The sequence below is a fragment of the Heterocephalus glaber genome, unplaced genomic scaffold, assembly GCF_053883595.1.
Source record: "Heterocephalus glaber isolate CG9 unplaced genomic scaffold, H.glaber_assembly_v1.0 deba00001472, whole genome shotgun sequence".
Classification (NCBI taxonomy): domain Eukaryota; kingdom Metazoa; phylum Chordata; class Mammalia; order Rodentia; family Bathyergidae; genus Heterocephalus; species Heterocephalus glaber.
The window spans coordinates 68,737,669-68,757,463 of NW_028258315.1; the positions used below are offsets into that span (position 1 = coordinate 68,737,669).

Here is a 19,795-nt window from a genome sequence, read left to right on the forward strand (position 1 = left end):
ATTTCTTATAAAATGAATCATAAGCTGTGGTATCAGTGATAACCTTAGGTGTGCCAGCCATTATGGCCAAAGTTTCTTTACCAAGTGATGCTGCATGGAATAGCTAATTGTTGAACTTCTGCAGAAGTTGAATAACAGTTAAAGTGTACTCTTGTATCACAGAGTCCAATGAAAAGCAAGAGAGATTGTTTTTCCGCTTGGCTGCCAATCGCTGTGCCTCTAATTCCTCTATTCCCTTCTATTTCAGTTTTGAATTGAGCATAGAGGTCAATATTTCCTTTTTCTTCCTGTCTCTCCCCTTTATCAACTATAGGTATTCAGCATGTTTTTGGAGACGCTAGTAGATTTCATACAAGTTCACAAAGATGATCTTCAAGATTGGTTGTTTGTGCTGCTGACACAGCTACTAAAAAAAATGGGTGCTGATTTGCTTGGGTCTGTTCAGGCAAAAGTTCAGAAAGCCCTTGATGTTACAAGGTAATATTTTCTGCATGTATTTGAAGTTTGCCCAACGATTATTAGGAATATTTAGTTCCTATATTTCAAAGTTCAGAATTCTGGGTCCTTTCAAACAATTTAGATTCCATAGGCAATATTTGAAAATCACTCATTTTTCCCAGTCATGTTGTGTATTTAATGCAACATTGTTCCTAGATAAAATTCTTATTTCTTTTGTAAAATTTTTATTGGTTTGAGTAATTCAGTATAGTATTTTATCTTAAATATATCTAGCTAGAGTCACATATGGTGACATAGTACCTTTAACTCCAGCTACTTGGGAATCTGAGCCAAAAGGGTTGCTTGAGGCCAACCTGAGCAGCATAGCAAGACCTCTGTCTGAAAAAACAAAAGTCTACAGTCATATTATAGCATTTTGATTAAGATCAACTGAAGATGAGCTGCAAAGGAGCGTTGAGTATTGACTTGATCTAATGTAAAAATAAGTATTTTTTAAAGTTTGAGTGTTTTCTCTTTTTAGAAGATTTTGAAGCATGGATATATTTCTACTTTCCCATGTAGATTGTTCAAGTGACTTATTTCAGATGCCCATTTACTAAGTTGGAGTCTACAGTATAGATTTTAGATGTGGGAAAATATGTCTGAACATATTGAACCATCTAATACATTTTTTCTGATTAAATCGATATTTGGGACAAGATAGACTATTGTTGTGTTGCTTCTTAATGCTGTGCTATGGAAGAATGCAATTGTTTATATTCTTCTAGGAATGCTTTTATTGTATACTGTACTGTGGACTCTTTGAGTTATGCCTGGCCTAACATATGAACAACTTGGTTTACCACCAGAATTTTAATTTTAACGTAGTACCAAAGTCTTCAGACTCAAATGCTGACCCCTTGTGCTTCCAAATAGTCTCAGATACAGATTTAACCCTTAAAGAGTTCTGGAAGGAACAGTACAGCATCCTTTCTTGCATGGGGTTAATTGAGAAATCCTGGGTCAGTTTCTCTCTAAGAACACTGAGATCTGCCTGTATACAGGAGACTTTGAAGGCTGTGTAGAAGTGCCTGAGCCTTCAATTGACCAACTTGAGTTACAGCCAGCCCTCAAGAACAGATTGAGTTTGTAAGTCAAAGGTCCACTGTACTACAGACTATACCACACAGACACTACTTCATCACAATTTTTGAATGACATTATGTGTAGTCTTTTGCTGTGAAGTTTGTTAAATGCATAGCTTAATTTTTTTGTTTTCTTTTGTTCTTATTTCAGAGAATCTTTTCCCAATGATCTTCAGTTTAATATTCTAATGAGATTTACAGTTGATCAGACCCAGACACCAAGCTTGAAGGTAAAAATTTGAGGTTTTTTGAAGATATTGTACAAACTGACATTTTATTAATAAAAATGTAAATTGTGTTTGTCATGTGAGAAGCAGTTCAATCAGTGGGCTTTGTTTTTATAAACTTTCAGACAGTCAAGCCAGCACTTCGGGACCAGCTTCACTCTTTTTGGAGCTCCAAGGTTTTTTGTTTTTGTTTTAATCTTCATTATTTCTTTCCTTAACTTTCTCTGCAGTGTTTTGGATAATGTGTGTATGCATCTGTATTCAACTACTAACCTTTATAAGCCTTTTAAGCATGCACATATTTGATTTCAAATGTTATTCAAATGCCTGACTACCCTTTGGTGAAGCTTACTGGGGATACAATTTGGAAGGCATCACAAGTATGGCCATCTAACCCTAATCTGGCAATGCACACTTGCTTTATAAAGTCTTAGCTAATTTTATGTTTGTGATTTCCCAAAACTTTTTTTTTCTTAGCTGCAGTCTTAGGAGTTTTATAGGTATTTTGGGCAAAATAGCAGTTTTTGCCTAAGCACTTATTTTAGTAAACAGAATTTTTAAGTTTTATCTCAGTGCCATTCTCCAATTCCCCTTAATGGAAACAGTTTTGCATTATGATATTTCTGACATGTGCATAAAATTTGTAATCAGGATTAACTTTCTCAGTTTTTATTTGCACACATTTTCCAGTTAATTTTTGTGAAAACTAGATTGATTCGAATTTGTGATTTTAAATGATTAAATTTAATGTAAAAGAAAAATAATTTTAAGATTTAAGAAGAGTCCCTGTATTCTTTTCTAAAGATGTTTCAAATGAGATTAAAGTCAGGGAAATAACAAGCATATGTGCTTTTTTTACAAGTCTTGTATTTTCTGCTCTCTTCTGCACGAAATATATTTCCACAGTGTTAACTGCTCAAGATTGATTTTTTCCTTTAAGTTTCTGAATGCAACTGTATCTCAAAATCACAGTTTGTTTCTTACCAGCATTGACTTACACTCAATGTATTATTTTCTTAGCGCTACTTTATGAAAGAGGTTCCTCCATGTTTTTATTTTAAAAACTGATCTGCAGAAGGAGAAAAATTTACTTGATTTTTTTTTTTTTTTCTGGTACCAGGGATCAAACTCAGGACCTTGCACTTGCGAGGCAGGCGTGGTGCCACTGAGCTAAATCCCCAGCCCTTGACACTGTTGATAAATATTTTGAACTCACGTCCAAGTCATTGTGCTAGGGCAAAAATTGTAAATATTTATAGTACAGCATGATGTTTTGTTATATATGTACATTGTGGAGTAGCTACATCAAGCTATTTAATGTTTGCATTCCGTATACATTTTTGTGGGGAGAACACTGAAAATTTACTCTTAGCAATTTTCATATATACTATATATATTGTTATTTGTAGATGCTATAGTGGGCAATAGACCTTTCAGACTTACTGTTCTTGTCTTACTGAAATTCTGTGCCCTTCAATCAGCAGCTCCCCAATCTCCCAGCTTCTGCTGCCCACTACTTCATTCTGTTTCCATGAGTTTGACTTTTTCATACTCTACATATAAGTGAGAGTATGCAAGATTTGTCTTTCTTTGCCTGTTCACTTAATATATCATCCTCCAGGTTCATCTTTGTTCTCATAAATAACAGGATTTCCCTTGTTAAGGTTGAATAGTATTTTATATCATATATATGTATATATATAATTGTTTTAATCCATTCAGCCATTGATGGACACCTAAGCCAATTACATACCTTGATTATTATGAATAATACTGCCATGAATGTGGGAGTTCATCTCTTCAACATAGTGCTTTCATATCTTTTTTGGTTTCTGCATTCTTTTTTAATTTTTATTTTTTAATTAGTACGTGTTTACAGTACATAATGACTATATTCTTTGCAGAGAGTTGGTATATGTACATAACACATCTTAATTCTTTTTTCATCTGCTTCTCCTCTCCTCTCTCCCCCTTCCCTTCATCTCTTGGTCCCTTTCTGTTTTGCAAGAAATCTGTCTCCCTATTTCCTATTATCTGTCTTTTACTTTGCACTTTAATTCTTTATGCTTTGGGTTTCTCATATCAGAGAAACCATGCAATATTTAAGCTTGTGTGTCTAATTTATTGCACTTAACATTATGGTCTCAAGGTGTATCCATTTTCCTACAATGATTTATTCCTCTTTATGGCAGAGTGGTACTCCACTGTGTATAAATGCCATATTTTCTTTATCCATTGATTTGTCGATGGACATAGAAGCCACTTCCAAGAGTTAGCTATTGTGAGTTGTGCTACTATAAATAAACACGGATATGCATTATCACTGTAATATGATGTATTTAACTCTTTCGGGAAGATACCTAGAAGCGGAATAGCTGGGTCAAATGGAATTTCTAGTTTTAGCTTTTTGAGGAACCTCCATACAGATTTCCACAGTAGCTGTACTAGTTTACATTCTTACCAACAGTATAGAAGGGTTCCTTTTCCCCCATAGCCACTACAACATTTGTTACTCTTTGATTTCTTGGTGATAGCCATTCTTTCTGGAGTAAGATGAAATCTCAGTGTTGTTTTAATTTACATTTCTCTAATGGTCAGAAATGTTGAACATTTTTTCATGTATTTGTTGGCCATTTGTACTTATTTTGAAAAGTGTCTATTCATTTCAGTTGTCCATTTTTTTATTGAGTCTTTTATTGTTGGAAGTTAATTTTTATTTATTTATTTATATTTTTTTGGTACCAGGGATCGAACTTGGGTCCTTGCACTTGTGAGGCAGGTGACAGAACCACTGAGCTAAATCCCCGGCCCAGGAAATTAATATTTTTGAGTTATTTATATATTCTAGACATTAATGTTCTGTCCATGGAACAGTTGGCAAAAAAAATTTCCCATTGAATACGTTGTCACTTTACCCTGTTGGTTGTTTCCTTTGCTGTGCAGAAGCTTTTTAGTTTGATATGATCACATTGTTGATTCTTGGTACTATGTCTTGTTTCATTGTGATTCTGTTCACAAAATGTCTATGACTTCAAGAGATTTACCTCTTTTATCCTCCAGCAGATTCTGTTTTAATGTTTAGGTACATTTGATCCATTTTCATTTTAGTTAAGTATGTGGTGAGAGATACGGGTTTAGCCACAATCTTCTGCATGTAGTTGGCCAATTTTCCGAGCATTATTTATTAAAGAGGCTTTTCATGTTTTTGCTCCCTTTTTCAAAGATCATAGAGCTGGATGTGCCTGGAGTTGTTTCTGCAGCCTCTATTCTGCTCTGTTGATAGACATGTGTGCTTTTGTACCAGAACCATGCTTTTTTCTTTTAGCACTGTAGCTTTGTAATATATAAACTTCAGGTCTGGGATTGTGATGCTCCCTGCTTTGCTCTTGTTACCCAAGATTTCTTTTTCTACTGTTATTTTGGTTCTCTTCTGGTTCCATATGAATTTTAGGGTTTGTTTTCTAGTTCTCTAAGGAATGCTATTGGTATTTTGACTGGGATAGCATTAAATCTGAATATTAGTTTTGAAATTATGGCCATTTGGACAGTATTGGTTCTGTCTATTCAAGAACAGAGGATATCTTTCTATTTTTTTATGTCCTTTACCATCTCTTTTTTCACATAACTGTAGTTTTTATTAAAGAGGTCTTTTACTTTTTTGGTTCGGTTAATTTAATTTTTCTTGATGGTATTGTGAATGTTAAGGTTTCCCTAATTTCGTCCCCAGTGACTTTATCACAGGTGTACAGGTGGTATTGATTTTTGTGTTAATTTCATATCTTGCTATGCTACTGAATTTGGTTTTTAATTCTAGGAGCCTTGGCTGGAATTTTGGGGGTCTTCTATGTAAAAGATCATGTAGTCTTCAAATAATGATAATTTTACTTCTTTCTTTCCTATTTGTATCCCTTTTACTACTTTCTCTTGCCTGATTGTTCTGGCTAATGTTTCAAGGACTATGTTGAACAGGAGTTTTTTGTTTGTTCGTTTGTTTGTTTTTTGGTTCTGGGGATCGATCTCAGGACCTTGTGCTTGTGAGGCAAGCACACAGCACCACTGAGCTAAATCCCCAGCCCTTGAACAGGAGTTTTGATAGTGGACAGCTCTTGTTCCTGATTTTAAAGGAAAAGCTTTCAGTTTTTTTCTATTTAATATGATGTTGGCCATTGGTTTGTCACAAACAGCTTTTATCAAACTGAGATAAGTCCATCTATCTGTACTACTTCCTTCAGTGTTTTGATCATGAATGAATGTTGGATTTTGTTAAAGGCTTTTTGTGCATCCATTGAGAAGATTGTATGGTTTTTGGTTTTGCTTCTCTTTATGTAAAGAAAATTTATTGATTTGTATGTGTTGAACCACCCTTGCATCCCTGAAATAAGCCTATTTGGTCATGAAGTGTGATCTTTTTTAATTGTTTGTTGCATTCTGTTTGCCACTGTCTTTATGAAGATTTTTCATCTATGTTCATTTAAGAAATTGGCCTGTAATTGTCTTTTTTCCTTAGGTCTTTGTCTGGTTTTGGAATCAGGGTAATATTAACTTCCAGGGATGACTTTGGGGGTACTTCTTCACTTTCAGTTTCATTTAAGGAATTTGAAGAGTATTAATGTTAGATTTTCACTGAAGTTCTTGTAGAATTCAACAAGTTCTGGGCTTTTTTTAGTTGGTAGGGTTTTTATTCCTACTTAATTTCATTGCTTGTTATTGAATGATTCAGGGTTTTTCAGTTTTGGTAGTTCATAGGTATCTCAGAATCTATCCATGTCTTCTGAATTCTCCAATTTATTGGAATATAGGTTTTAGAAGTAGTTACTAATAATCTTCTGGATTTTGTGGTATCCAGTGTGATTTTGCCTTTTTCATTTCTAATTTCATTGATTTGGATCTTTGCCCCTCCCTTTTTTCTTTTTTTTTTTTTTTTTTGATAAGGTTGACTTAAAGAGTTTGTCTGTTTTACTTATTGTTTCAAAGAACTAGCTCTTGATTCATTGATTCTTTGTGTTGTTTTTTAAATCTCTAATTTTCTTATTTGTACTAACTTTAGATTTGGATTATTCTTGGTTTTCTAGGGTCTGGAGTTTCATCATTAGGTTATTTGGGGGGTTCCCTCTGTCTTTCTGATGTGGGCATTCACAATTATAAACTTCCCTCTTAGGATTGCTTTCATTGTGTCCCATAGGTTCTGGTATGTTATACTGGCATTATTGTTTGATTCCAGGAACTAATTTCCTCCTAGATTTCTTCTGTGACCCCTTCATTAGTCAAGAATACATTATTTAATTTCTATGTGTTTGCATAATTTCTGTAGTTACTTTTCTCATGGATTTTTAGTTTGATTGCACTATGATTTGATGATCTTATCTAATATGCATGGGATAGTTTCCCTTCTTTTGCATTTACTTAAACATGCCTAATGGAATACTGTGTTGTCTATTTTAGAGAAAGTTCCAAGGGCTAATGAGAAGAATGTATATTCTGTTATTGTTGGGTGGAACACTCTGTAGATATCTATTAAATCCATTTGTCCAGAGTTTTGGTTCAACTCTGGTATTTCTTTGTTGGATATTTTATCTGGTTGATCTGCCTGTTTGTGACAGTGGTATATTGAGGTCCCCCACTGTAGTTCTGTTGATGTTTATCTGATCTTTTATGTCTAGTAGTATTTGTTATGTGAAGTTGAGTGTGCTAGTGTTTGGTGTATATATACTTTTAATTGTTACCTTTTCCTGTTTAATTGTTCTCTTAACCAGTGTGACCTTCTTTGCCTCTTCTGGTTAGTTTTGGCTTAAAATCTACTTTGTTTGAAAAACAGGATAGTTACTTCTGTTTGTTTTGCATGAAATACTGTTTTCTGCTTTTTTTTTTTTTATACCAGGAATCAAACTCAGGGCCTTGCCCTTGCCAGGCAGGCACTGTGCCACTGAGCTAGCCCTCCACTCTTTTTTAGTCTGTGAATTTCTTTTTGGATTAAATGTGTTTCTTGTATACAGCATACTGTTGAATTTTGTTTCTTGATCCATTTTGCCAGTCTGTGTCTTCTAATTGGAAAATTGAGATTTTCCACATTGAAAGTTATTACTGAAAGGTATTGACTTACGCCTATCATTGCATTATTTTCCTGTTACTGATTGCCTCTTTTTTTTCCCTCCTGCTTAACTCACCTATCTGGTGTCCCCATTCTATTAGACTTTTTGCTGCTGTTGGCTTCATTGCCTCTTTATAGTTTACCCTTGAGAATATTTTAGAGTGCTGGTTTGGTGATCTTGAATTTCTTATGGTGCTCTTTTTTGAGGAAAGACCTTATTTTTCAATCAATTTTGAAAGACAGTTTTTTAGGATGTATCAGTCTGGGTTGGAAGTTGTTTTCTTTCAGGACTTAAAATACTTCACTCCAAGCTTTCCTGGCCTTCATGGTTTGTGTTGAGAAATCTACTGTAATTCTACTGGGTTTACCTTTTTAAGTTATTTGTTGCTTTTCTCAAACAACTTTTAAGATTCTGTCCTTGTGTTGGACTCCTAGGATTTTCACTGTGATGTGTCATGGAAAGGTTCTTTTCTCCTCTGGCTGTTTGGGATTCTGTATCCCACTTAACCTGTAAAACTCTTTTTCCACGTTTGAAAAGGTTTCTGGTATTATTTCAGTAAACAGGTTTTTTATGCCATTTGTACAGTCTTTTAATTTTTTGACTAATTCAAATTAATCTTAGATTAATCTTTGCATCATCTAGCAATGGTTAGATCCATTTATTGTGATCTTTTGTTGTTTTTAAGTTGTCTCTGAGTGCATGACCACCTATATCAACCCTATTTTATAGGTCTTATACTCTGTCCTCACATTGGTCACTTCTGTTGTCCATACCTTCAACAATTTTTAATCTCCTGGATTTTTGTTTGATACCTTTTTGTTTGTTTGTTTTGTGCAGTACCGGGGATCAAACTCAGGACCTTGTGCTTGCGAGGCAGGTGCGGCACCATTGAGCTAAATCTCCAGCCCTCTGTTTGATACCTTTTCATGGACTCTAGTTCTTTGCTAAACTGGCCTTTCATGTTTTGTATCACTTTGTTTAGTTCAGCTGTCTTTTTGTGTCTTTTTAAACTTTCTGATCGTTTTATTAAGCCCATTATTTGTTTAGTTATATATTCTTTATGCTCACCAAACATTTTAATGATCTATTTTTAATCTCTTCTTTTGTTGATCCAAATAATTTGGTGTATGGCTTTTGATTTCCTCACCCTGGATATTCCATGGATCAGCTTTAGAGTGGTTGGCAGTTTTTTTAGGCATTTTGTTGCCTTGTCTTCTCATATGTCTCTCTCTCTCTTCTCTCTCTCTCTCTCTCTCTTTCTGTGTGTGTGTGTGTAGGGTTGCAGGTTGATAATAGTAGAAAGACTTTGTTGCTAATATAGAGACCTTTTTAGTTAATGTCTGCTTTTCAGTGATGCCCTTTGGGCATGGCTAACTATTGACCTTTTCCTCTGTCTCGGGATCCAACCACCTCTGTTTATTTGGAGGGGAAAGGTGCAACTTATTTGGCCTAGTATCCAGTTCTTTAGGAATAGGCTGCAGTATTGTTAATGACATAAAGGTAATCCAGATATTGACATTCAGAGAAAACCAGTTAATAGCAACAACTTACACCCTGATAGTAGCAACAAAATCAGCCACAATAATAACAGGATATTGTCATATCATAAAAACCAGTAATGTACCACCCTTAACCTTAGAAAAGAGACCCATAGTTGTAGTAGAAACACTAAGACAAACCAAATATTGACATACAGTAAAACATCTACTAAATGTAACAACTGTGCCTCCATGATAGAAGAACATTCAATAGCAATAGCATAGAGTTAACTATCTAAATATTAGTAAAGCTTAATGGTTACACCAGGAAAGACAGAGTGGGTGGCAAATGGGAGAATGAAGATAGTAAAATTCTTAAAATTAAGCAGTGGCAGAGGAGGAAGAGAAAAATTGAGATAAAGAATCTTATTAAGAGCCGGGGATTTAGCTCAGTGGTTTTGCTGCGTGCTGCCCAAGCACAAGGACCTGAGTTGGATCCCTGGTACCCAAAAAAAAAAAAGAGAATGAAAAGAAATTAACAGAATTATATAAAAGTAACAGACAAGAAAAAGCAAAAAACAGCAAACTAAAAGGAAAAAATTGGGAATGAATATGGAAAAACCCCAAACCAATGAAGGAAAAAAAAAGTAATAATAATAATTCCTCTGTATTTTTTAATAGCTGGCTTCTTTCCGGGGTCTGTACTCTTGGAATCCAACAAGTCATGGTTTCTTTCACCTAGATTTACTGTTTATGGGTTTGTGAGGTGCCCTGCTGCTCCATAGGCCCCTTTGTCCATACACTTCAGACCGTGGCAACTGACCAAGCTGAGAAATGTCCTTACTCTCATTGGTGGATAGGGAAAGCAGTTAGACCACTGATCTTTGCTAGATGTAGTTAGTAGTGCATGGGTTCAAACAGATTGCTATAGTTAATGTCAATACTTTCAAATCCACCCACCACTGAAGGCCACACTCACAAGGCCTGTCTTCTCACCACAGAACTTGGGAGACTTGTGTTCTTCTGGGCCTTAGCTTAAACTTCTCAGGAGATCTCTGTCTAGCCTGTACCCTCTCCATGACTGTCTGTTTTGGCTGCCTTTCACCCATTCACTGTGGTAGACATAACACTGGAGACCCTGAAGTGAAGTTGATCTATGCTTGTTCTATGGCTCAGTCTTAAACAATTAACCCCTTCCCAAAATGGCTCCTGATTAAACCCTCTCAAATATGCCAGGCACTGCACTGGATTTCTTCTCCAACTCTAGCCTGGTCTACAGGAGGAGTCACTTTTAGAGTAAAACTACATGCTATATTTGTACTTTACAGTAACTGTGGGCTTTTCTTAGGGCTACCACTGGTGGTCTGATTGGTTGTTTCTCCCTGGAGCTGCCAACCTCCAGGCTTATCTTCTCTCCCTGATCATTTCCCTTGTCCATGATCAGGTTGGTTGGAAGGTTAGTTGGCACCTCTGCTGCCCTGTGCTGAAGGGAAACAAAACACAGAGCAAGCTTGGAGTTGGCTGGTAGCTGGAGCCAGGGCATGGAATCCACAGGCACAGAGTGGCCCAGGGGTGAACACAGTTCTCAAGCTTTCTAGATTCTGTCTCGTGGCAGCGGCTCTGGGCCTCCAGCTGTGTGAGACTTATTTCCTATCTTTTGTTTTAGTTTATTGTTGTTGTTGTTGTTGTTGTTGTTGTTGTTTTGGTACTGGGGATCGAACTCGGGTCCTTGCACTTGCAAGGCAGGCGGTGGAACCACTGAGCTAAATCCCTGGCCTGTTTCATATCTTTTAGGTATATATTCAGTAATGGGATTATCAGATCATATGATAGTTCCATGTTAATTTTTTAAGGATCTTCTATATTCCCTTCCATCGTGCCTGTACTAATTTACATTCATAACAGTCTGCAAATGTTCCTTTTTTTCACACAAGTAAATATTTATCTTTTATGTAATAGCCATTCTAACAGATGTGAAGTAATATCTCATTATGATTTTAATTTGCATTTCCCAGATGATTAATGATGTTGAGCTTTTTTTCATACAACTCTTGGCCATCTGTATATAGTCTTTTGATTCATGTCTGTTTAGATCCTTTGACCACTTTTTAATCAGGTTATTTGTTTTCTTATGTATTTTTAATATTTAGTCCTTATCACATATATGGTTTGTTAATGTATTCTTCCATTTGGTAGGTGTCCCTTTACTTTATTTCCTTTGCTGTGCAAATGCTTTTTAGTTTAATCATAGTCCCCTTTGTCTATTTTTGCATTGGTTGCTTGTGTAAAATTATAAATACTTCTTAAAATCATTCACTGTGAAAGAAGAATGTAATTTGATCTCTTCTGTCTTATTTGCTGTTTTAACTGGAAGGAGGAAAGGAGAAATGTATAAGAGTAAGAAGCTTAGTTACGCCAGGGATTTAGCTCAGTAGGTCCCACCTCCCTCGAAAGCGCAAGGTTCCAAGTTCGAACCCCCGTACAAAAAAAAAAAAAAGAAGAAGCTTAATTTTTAATGTTACTTCCTACATAATAACTTGGCATATCACTTGCCAGGGACCTTACTTGGATCGAGTGATAAAAATGACATTAAAATCAACAAGAGAAGAAAGAAGCCAGAAAAATTAAACACACTAATCTTGGCAATAGTTCAAGTTTTAATCATATATTTAAACCTTCTTGGGCCGGGGATTTAACTCAGTGGTTCCACCACCTGCCCAAAAGCACATGGTCCCGAGTTCAATCCCTGGTACCAAAAAAAATCCTTTTATCTAATTCAGCAAATCGGCACATCATGTATGTTTAACATTTGCTGAATCCAAGATCAGAGCTCTGTCAGTTGCAATTTCTAAAGTGCAGAGGTACAACGTAGTGATTATAGTATATAGCAGTATATTGTATACTTGGAGATTGCTAATGAAGTGAAAGAATATGGGGAGATGTAGGCCAAGGAATACAAAGTTATATATATGTAAAATGAATAAGCTTAGAAATCTAATGTATAACATGAAGACTATAGTTAATATTGTGCCAGGCATAGTGGCACATGCCTATAATCTCAGCATGTGGGAGTCTGAGGCAGAAGGATTGTGAGTTTGAGTCCTGCTTGGGCAACTTAGACCCTGTCTCAAAGTAAAAAGGGCTAGAGATGCAGCTCAGTGTGAAGGCCTTGGATTAAATCCACAGTATTGCAAAAAATACAAATTGAGGGGCCAGGGATTTAACTCAGTGGCACCGCACCTGCCTTGCAAACACAAGGTCCTGAGTTTGATCTCTGGTGCCAAATAAATAAATAATAAAATAATAAATAAATATAAATTGAGTTGGATTTGAGATGTTTGCTAAAATAGTCAATTTTAGGTGTTCTTGGCACTTATACCTACTAAAGGAGTAACCTTGTGTGTGTGTACCATGTTGTATACCCTCAATATGTAAAATTTGAAAGGTTTTTGAAATCATTGAAATGGTAGCAAACTTACCCAGTGTGCACCAGGGCCCTGGGTTCAATTCCTGGCACCCCCCCAGAAAAACATTGAAAGAGTAGATTTTAAGTGTTTTCACCACAATAATAAGTATGTGAGGTAATACATAAGTTAATTTCTTCAATTTAGCCATCCCACAATACACACATATTTCAGAACATGATATTTTACACTGTAAATATATATAATTGTTATTTGTCAGTTTGTGCTGGGGAGGTAGCTCAGTGGAATGCACAAGGGCCTAGATTTGATCCCTAGCACTGCAAAAAAAATGAGAAAAGGGAAAGAACAAAGTTTTTGAAAAACATACAAGTCAAATCTGAGACAACCATTATTTAGAAATCCTAAAGTGTTGGGATATGTGTGAAAATGACTTTTTTTAATCTGCTGTAGCATACCTGAGAGAAGGGCTATAATTTAGTAGTTGTTTACCCTATATAAGGATAAAAATGGCTAAGTCTAGACAGAAGCATATGTACTTTGGAAATACTCCCATCTCCTGCTGATCTTGACATTCCTATACCAGCACACATATACCTTCCATGCACCCATATATCAAAAATATCCTGGGCCAGGGATTTAGCTCAGTGGCACTGCACCTGCCTCACAAGTACAAGGTCAATCCCCAGTACCAAAAAAAAAAAAAAAAAAAAAAGAATATCCTAGAAGAATAATTAGACTTTTTACACTCACATATGGTAAACTCTTGTACAAATAAGTATTGTCTTTTCTCCAGGGTATTTCCATAAAATATTTTTGTGACACTTCCTAATTGAAGCCAGTTCTAACGTCTTATGTACCTAAACTTGATCACATTTGTGTGATCTTATCCTATGTATGACCGAAAAAATCCAAAAAAATTGCCCACTGTGATTATAAATTTGATATACCATATCACACGTTCAAATACTTTGATTTATTTTGGCAAAAATGAAATCACTGAGTTGACACAGACTGGCCTGCTACTGAAAGGCTAGTTAAGAATCAACTATACAGTCTGAAGGCACACTCAAGAAGTTTATAATTGTGTTGAGAAAGTCTTCACTTTTTCATATTTGAAAAGTGAAATCCCTAGGACCCAAAATGTGTAATATGTGTGAAAACAAAAATCATCACCTTATCATATACTTGGACCTCAGGTAGGTAGATGGTTGTATAGTTTCTTTTTTATTAATGTTGTTCATTTTCTACTTGTCAAAAAATAGTTGTGTGATTATTTCTGAAGCATTCTCCACTGTCTCACAATAACCATCCTGTTGTCCTCTTTCACTGTGCTTACCTCTGCAGGTAAAGGTTGCTATCCTTAAATACATAGAAACTCTGGCCAAACAGATGGATCCAGGAGATTTTATAAATTCCAGTGAAACTCGCCTAGCAGTGTCTCGGGTCATCACTTGGACAACAGAACCCAAAAGTTCTGATGTTCGAAAGGTGTGTTTTTTTATAAGGCTTAGAAGATAAATTGGAAAAACAAGTCAGTAGTTTTAGATTGCTAGTGAAAGAAACTATATTTTGAGGATTCTGCCTGTTAGCAGTGAGTTATGAAGTACTTCGTTTAATCTTCTTTTTAAAATTATTTTAAATTTTACCCAGTTGATACAAGCGTATATTCAAACAGAAGAATCAAAAATAGCTTTCCTTACCACAAGCCTCTAAATCGCTAATATTCAAAATATTCTAAACAGTCTCCTTGCATTTACCTATGTATTCCAAGTAAGAGCTTGATTGTTTCTTGACTTATCAGTTTTAAGCATTATTTATTGATTTGTTGATAATGTAGGCTTTATATTTATTTACCTTAGTGTATTAGCTTTCCCATTGCTGGGACACAATATCTGACACCTAAAACTTAAAGAGGAGAGGTTTAATTTTGCTCACACTTTCAGGAGATTCAGTTGATGATCTCTGCTGGATCCAAGACAGGAATATCGTAGTAGAAGGGCATGGCAGAACAAAGACATTTAGTTCACATGCCAAAGACGAAGAGACCAGGGACCATGCATAGTACCCAAGGTCTCACCTCCATGACCCATCCAGACACCCAGAAGTGTGCTTGACTAAATCCCTAGGCAGCTCCCAAGCCAAGCATGTTGACACAGTTAAGCTTAACCACTACAGTTGGTAAATGAAGACTTACTGTCCCCATATTATTCCTATATTCTTTCTTATATCCTTCCCCATACTCTTAAAATACTTATTAGGCTCGCAAGAGCAAGGTCCCGAGTTCAATCTCCGGTACCAAAAAAAAAAAAATACTTATCAGGGCCAGGGATTTAGCTCAGTGGCACCGTGCCTGCCCCAGAAGCGCAAGGTCTTGAGTTCGATCTCTGGTACCTACATAAATAAATAAATACTTATGAATGGTGATCAGCAGAAAAGATTGTCACTTGACTCTGCAGGCATTTGCTCCTATACCAAATGGTTTGCTACTGCCTCCTTTCTTAGAGAAATTTGTCTTAGGATTGATAATTTGCCTTGTTTCATTTGCTTGAACTTTTAAAAATGTTTTAAAATATCTGTTAATATTTTCAACATCTCTGCCACATTCTGTGGCTAACATTATCAGTATACTCAAAAACATACATTATTGATTTATTTTTTAAATCTCCTTCCTAGTGTCCAGTTTGGACATGTTTTTTCCTAATTTTACTACACAGGTGTGTTCCTGGGCCTTCTCTTCAACATCTTCCTAAGACTTCTAATCACCTCTAATTATTCATTTTTTGTTTGTTTTTGTTTTTTGTTTTTTGTGTGGTACCGGGGATCGAACTTAGGACCTTGAGGTTGTGAGAAGTAGTTTACTCTCATTTCCTTCACTATTTGCTGCAAAAGAGTCCTCAGACTATAAGTGTTGTGAACATTATTATCTGATAAAGACTGCACCCATAAACAACAGAGCATACCTTCAGATATACTGCTTTCAAGCATACCTCAGATATACTGCTAAGTCATGAAACAAACCTCAGTGGTTTAAAACAGTAGAAGTAACACAAAGAGTATTCTCTGATCACAGTGGAATGAAATAGAAACTAGGAACAGAAAGAAATTTGGAAAACTCACAAATATATCAAATTACATAATTCACTTCTTAAATAGCCAGCAAACTAAAGAAGAAATAAAAGATAAACTAGAAAATCCATTGAAATGAATGAAAATGAAGACATGACATGCCAAAACTGGTGGGATGCACAGCCAGGTGTAATGATGCACACCTGTAATCCTTACAGTGGGGAGGCTTAGGCAGAAGGGTCGCTGTGAGTTAGAGGCCTGCTTGGGCTACATAGTGAGTTCAAGGCCAGCTTGAACTGTTACATAGTGAGACCCTGACTCTAAAAAAAACAAAGAAAAGAAAAGAAAAAAACTTACAGGACGCAGCTAAAGCATTGCTTGGAGAACTTTATAGCTGTTGATGCTTAGAAAAAGAAGATATCGAATCAGTAGCCTAATTCACTACCTTAAGAAACTGGGGCTAAGGCGGGGGATTTAGCTTAGTGGTTTTGCCGCCTGCTGCGCAAGCTCAAGGACCCAAGTTCGATCCCCAGTACCAAAAAAAAAAAACAAAACAAAAGAAACTGAGGCTGGGGAATGGCAGGGAAGCAAACCAAACCTGAATCCAGTAGGAAGAAAGACATAATTTTATAATTATATCATAATTTATACTCTCATACTTAAAATTAAAGACGAAATTAATAGAAGATAGGAAAACAGTAGAGAAAAGCGGTGAAATCAAAAGCTGGTTCTTTGGTACAATTAATGAAGCTGACAAACCGTTAGGCACATTGACCAAGGGAGAAAGACTTCAGAAACTACTGGCTCACTTTTAAGTGAAAGAATGAGGGAGTGGTGGTACACGCCCATAATCCCAACACTCAGGAGGGGACTGAGGATGGAGGATCCCGTGAGTTCAAGGGCAGCCTAAACTACATAGTGAGCCCTGTCTCAACAAAAACAAAGACCTATGTTTTTAAACACTGGCTAAGAAGACAAAAATGGACTGTTGGTGCTTTCCATAATATAGGATAAAGTGAAATAGCATGGGTTGATATTAAAAAGAACCTAAATTCTCACATTATATAGTAGGAAATCAGCAGAAATATCTGAAGCTTATACAAAATAAATATGTAAACCTATGAATGCCTAACTGTTGTTACAAAACAAGCATTGCAGAGAAGAATTCTGGAGAGCTTAACAGAATTGAGAATTACAAAATTTTTTCTATAGCTTTGTTTTTTAAAAATTCATTGGTAGGGCCAGGGATTTAGCTCAGTGGTTCTGCCACCTGACTCACAAGCGCGAGTCCCGAGTTTGATCCCTGGTACCAAAAAAAAAAAAAAATTCATATGAATATATTACTTTGCTTTAAAGACCTCAAAAATTATTTTAAATATAAAATACATCCAGTAAAGCAAAAGTGACAGAAAGAAATTTTAAACAAGATATACAGAGGACTTGATTAATATATACTAAATCTGTAGTCATACTAGGTAAATAGATTGGTGGAATAGAAAGGAGGATCCAGAGACACTTAGATTTATGTAGGAAATTAGTTCCTGATAAGGATATAGTTTAAATCATGAGGAAACGATATACTCATCCTTTGCTTTGGGAATAGTTGGGCTGTGTGTCCATAAACCAGAAATAGAGCTTAATCTCTAAACCAAACTGAACTCTACATGTAGTGAAGTGTGTTTTAACAATCATTGACTTATTCACTCAGATTAAGTTGAGGTCCCTTCAGTGGGAATCCAAAGAGTACAGGATCATAAATTTTTGTTTTTAAAATGCACTATTAACGTACTAAAGTACACACCCACACAGTGTATGCTTTGTTTTTAATAAAATGAGCTCATGTTATAGCCATTGTTTATATATTTCTCCTTCAGTAATCTAAGATAGACTTCTCCCAGCTTCTTCACAAGTAGAGCTATGTTATCTTACAAGACTGTTGTATAATATTCCACTGTTTCAATATAACACAATTTAATCACTCCTCTATTGTATATTTAGATGCTATAAGCGTAGCACACTGAAATTTTCATAATGTCAGAAAAGTTCCGTACAAGGTACACACATTTGTATACAATTTATGTGATCATTTGTTTTTCTCTCCTCTTAATTTTCTGTATAACCTGAATTTCAATGTCTGACTTTTAATAACTCAGTTAATTACTTTAGAAGATGAAAAGAAATGTGAACATTTTCTTGACTGATCTGAGTAACCATTGTTTTGTTCCTATTTCTACTAAACAGTAGACTTACTTTAGCATAAGATTGTAGACTTGTTAGATTACCTGCTTGACAAAAGACAAAATACTGCTAGTTATTTTATGAGGCACATACTGAGAAAGCAGAATTTCTAGTTTTAATTTTCTCTGGATAGGTTTTATATAGCTATCCTTTTTCATTGTAATCATGTAGTAGGAAAACAGAAATAGTAGTTTATATAGCCCCAGAGTAACCCTAGAAGGTGTCTGTCTAGTTAACTTTTGCTATTGTACTTGTACTTTTCATATTCTTAACTTCAAAAAAATAAATGTTAAGTCAAAAATTTTTTTAGACTTCCTAGGGTTGGGGGTGTAACATAGTGATAAACTGCTTGCCTATTATGCACAAGGCCCTGGGTTCAATCCCCAGCACTGGAAAAAATAAAATATGTTCTTCAAAGATAAGAAGTGTGAAAACAAGAAACATCCTCTTTTTCCCTGAGAAAGATGGTCAATCCCGATTAATGCTGTTGAACAGAAATGTGAGAGAAGGGCCGGGGATTTAGCTCAGTGGTTCCACCACCAGCCTTGCAAGCGGAAGGACCCAAGTTCGGTCCCTGGTTCCAAAACAAAGAAATGTGAGAGAAGAAAACGGTCACTTTTGAGTAAGCAAAATGCATTTATCTACTTTCTGCATGCCTTTGTTTTTTAGGCAGCACAGTCAGTGCTGATTTCTTTATTTGAACTCAATACCCCGGAGTTTACAATGCTATTAGGAGCTTTACCAAAAACTTTTCAAGATGGTGCTACCAAACTGCTTCATAATCACCTTAGAAACACTGGCAATGGAACCCAGGTATTTCTCACTTTTTTTCTTGGCTATTGTATAATGTGATGGTTTAACAATAATTGCTTTTTTTCACATGAAGTATACTTGATACTAGTATATAATTTTTGCATCTGCATCAGGCAGCATTTCTTTAACAGAGTGAAATATTATCTTGGGAAAAATTGCACCACTAGGTCTGCCATGTTTGTTTTATAATTTGTGTACATTAGAGTACTGGTGAACAGTAGCCAAGGCATAAATAAGGAAAGTCAAATGCAAGCAGAACATAGATGAGTGCACCAGCTTTAGATGAACCAACCCTTGTTTGAATACTAAAAGGGAGTAACAAGTAAGGTTCAAAGAGGATAATGCTTAATGATTACAGCCTTATGAGTTTACATATGCTTAGATACACAGGATTTTGTTTTGAAGAAGTAAGATCTGAGTAAATGAAACATTGAAGTAAGATATATAAAGTTTACATAATACATCTAAGAACTGGACTAAATTTTGAGATAGAGTGAGACAAAGAGAGACACCACTTTGGTAACAGATAAAGGAGAATGTAGATGTACTTGTTAGTATGTTTAAGGTAAAGTGTGAGGGTTAAAAGTAATTTAAAATAATCTCTTATGAATCAGAGTCATTTATTTTTGTAAAAAGATAAGGATTGTTTCATTGTATTTTAAGAGATGGACAAAATAATATGACCACGTTTCACTCTGTTGGTGTCTTTGTGAAGATCATTTGTTAAGCAAACTCAAGAGGAATAAAATTTGATGGTAGTAATGACTTGCAAGTAGACAGTTAGCTCAAAATAGAAAGCTAATTTGAAATTTATAGTTTAGGATCCTGTTGAATCTTTGAAGGAGAAGATGTTGATAATATTTGAGAGAAAGGAAG

The 19,795-nt window shown here is 35.5% G+C and overlaps 1 protein-coding gene across 48 annotated transcripts in view; it reads left to right on the plus strand.

The window, feature by feature from the left end:
* The window catches only part of Clasp2 (cytoplasmic linker associated protein 2), a 216,242-nt gene that overhangs the window by 164,472 nt on the left and 31,975 nt on the right, over positions 1–19,795 (plus strand). For 25 of the 48 annotated variants that reach the window (XM_087181377.1, XM_087181380.1, XM_087181387.1 and 22 more), the window contains 4 exons: positions 314–477; positions 1,735–1,813; positions 14,147–14,290; positions 18,776–18,919. In XM_087181377.1, the coding sequence (XP_087037503.1) occupies positions 314–477; positions 1,735–1,813; positions 14,147–14,290; positions 18,776–18,919 (531 nt within the window). Of the gene's footprint in view, positions 1–313; positions 478–1,734; positions 1,814–1,935; positions 1,987–14,146; positions 14,291–18,775; positions 18,920–19,795 lie in introns of all 48 variants that reach the window. The other 23 variants (XM_021238757.2, XM_087181374.1, XM_087181379.1 and 20 more) reach the window with 1 other exon arrangement.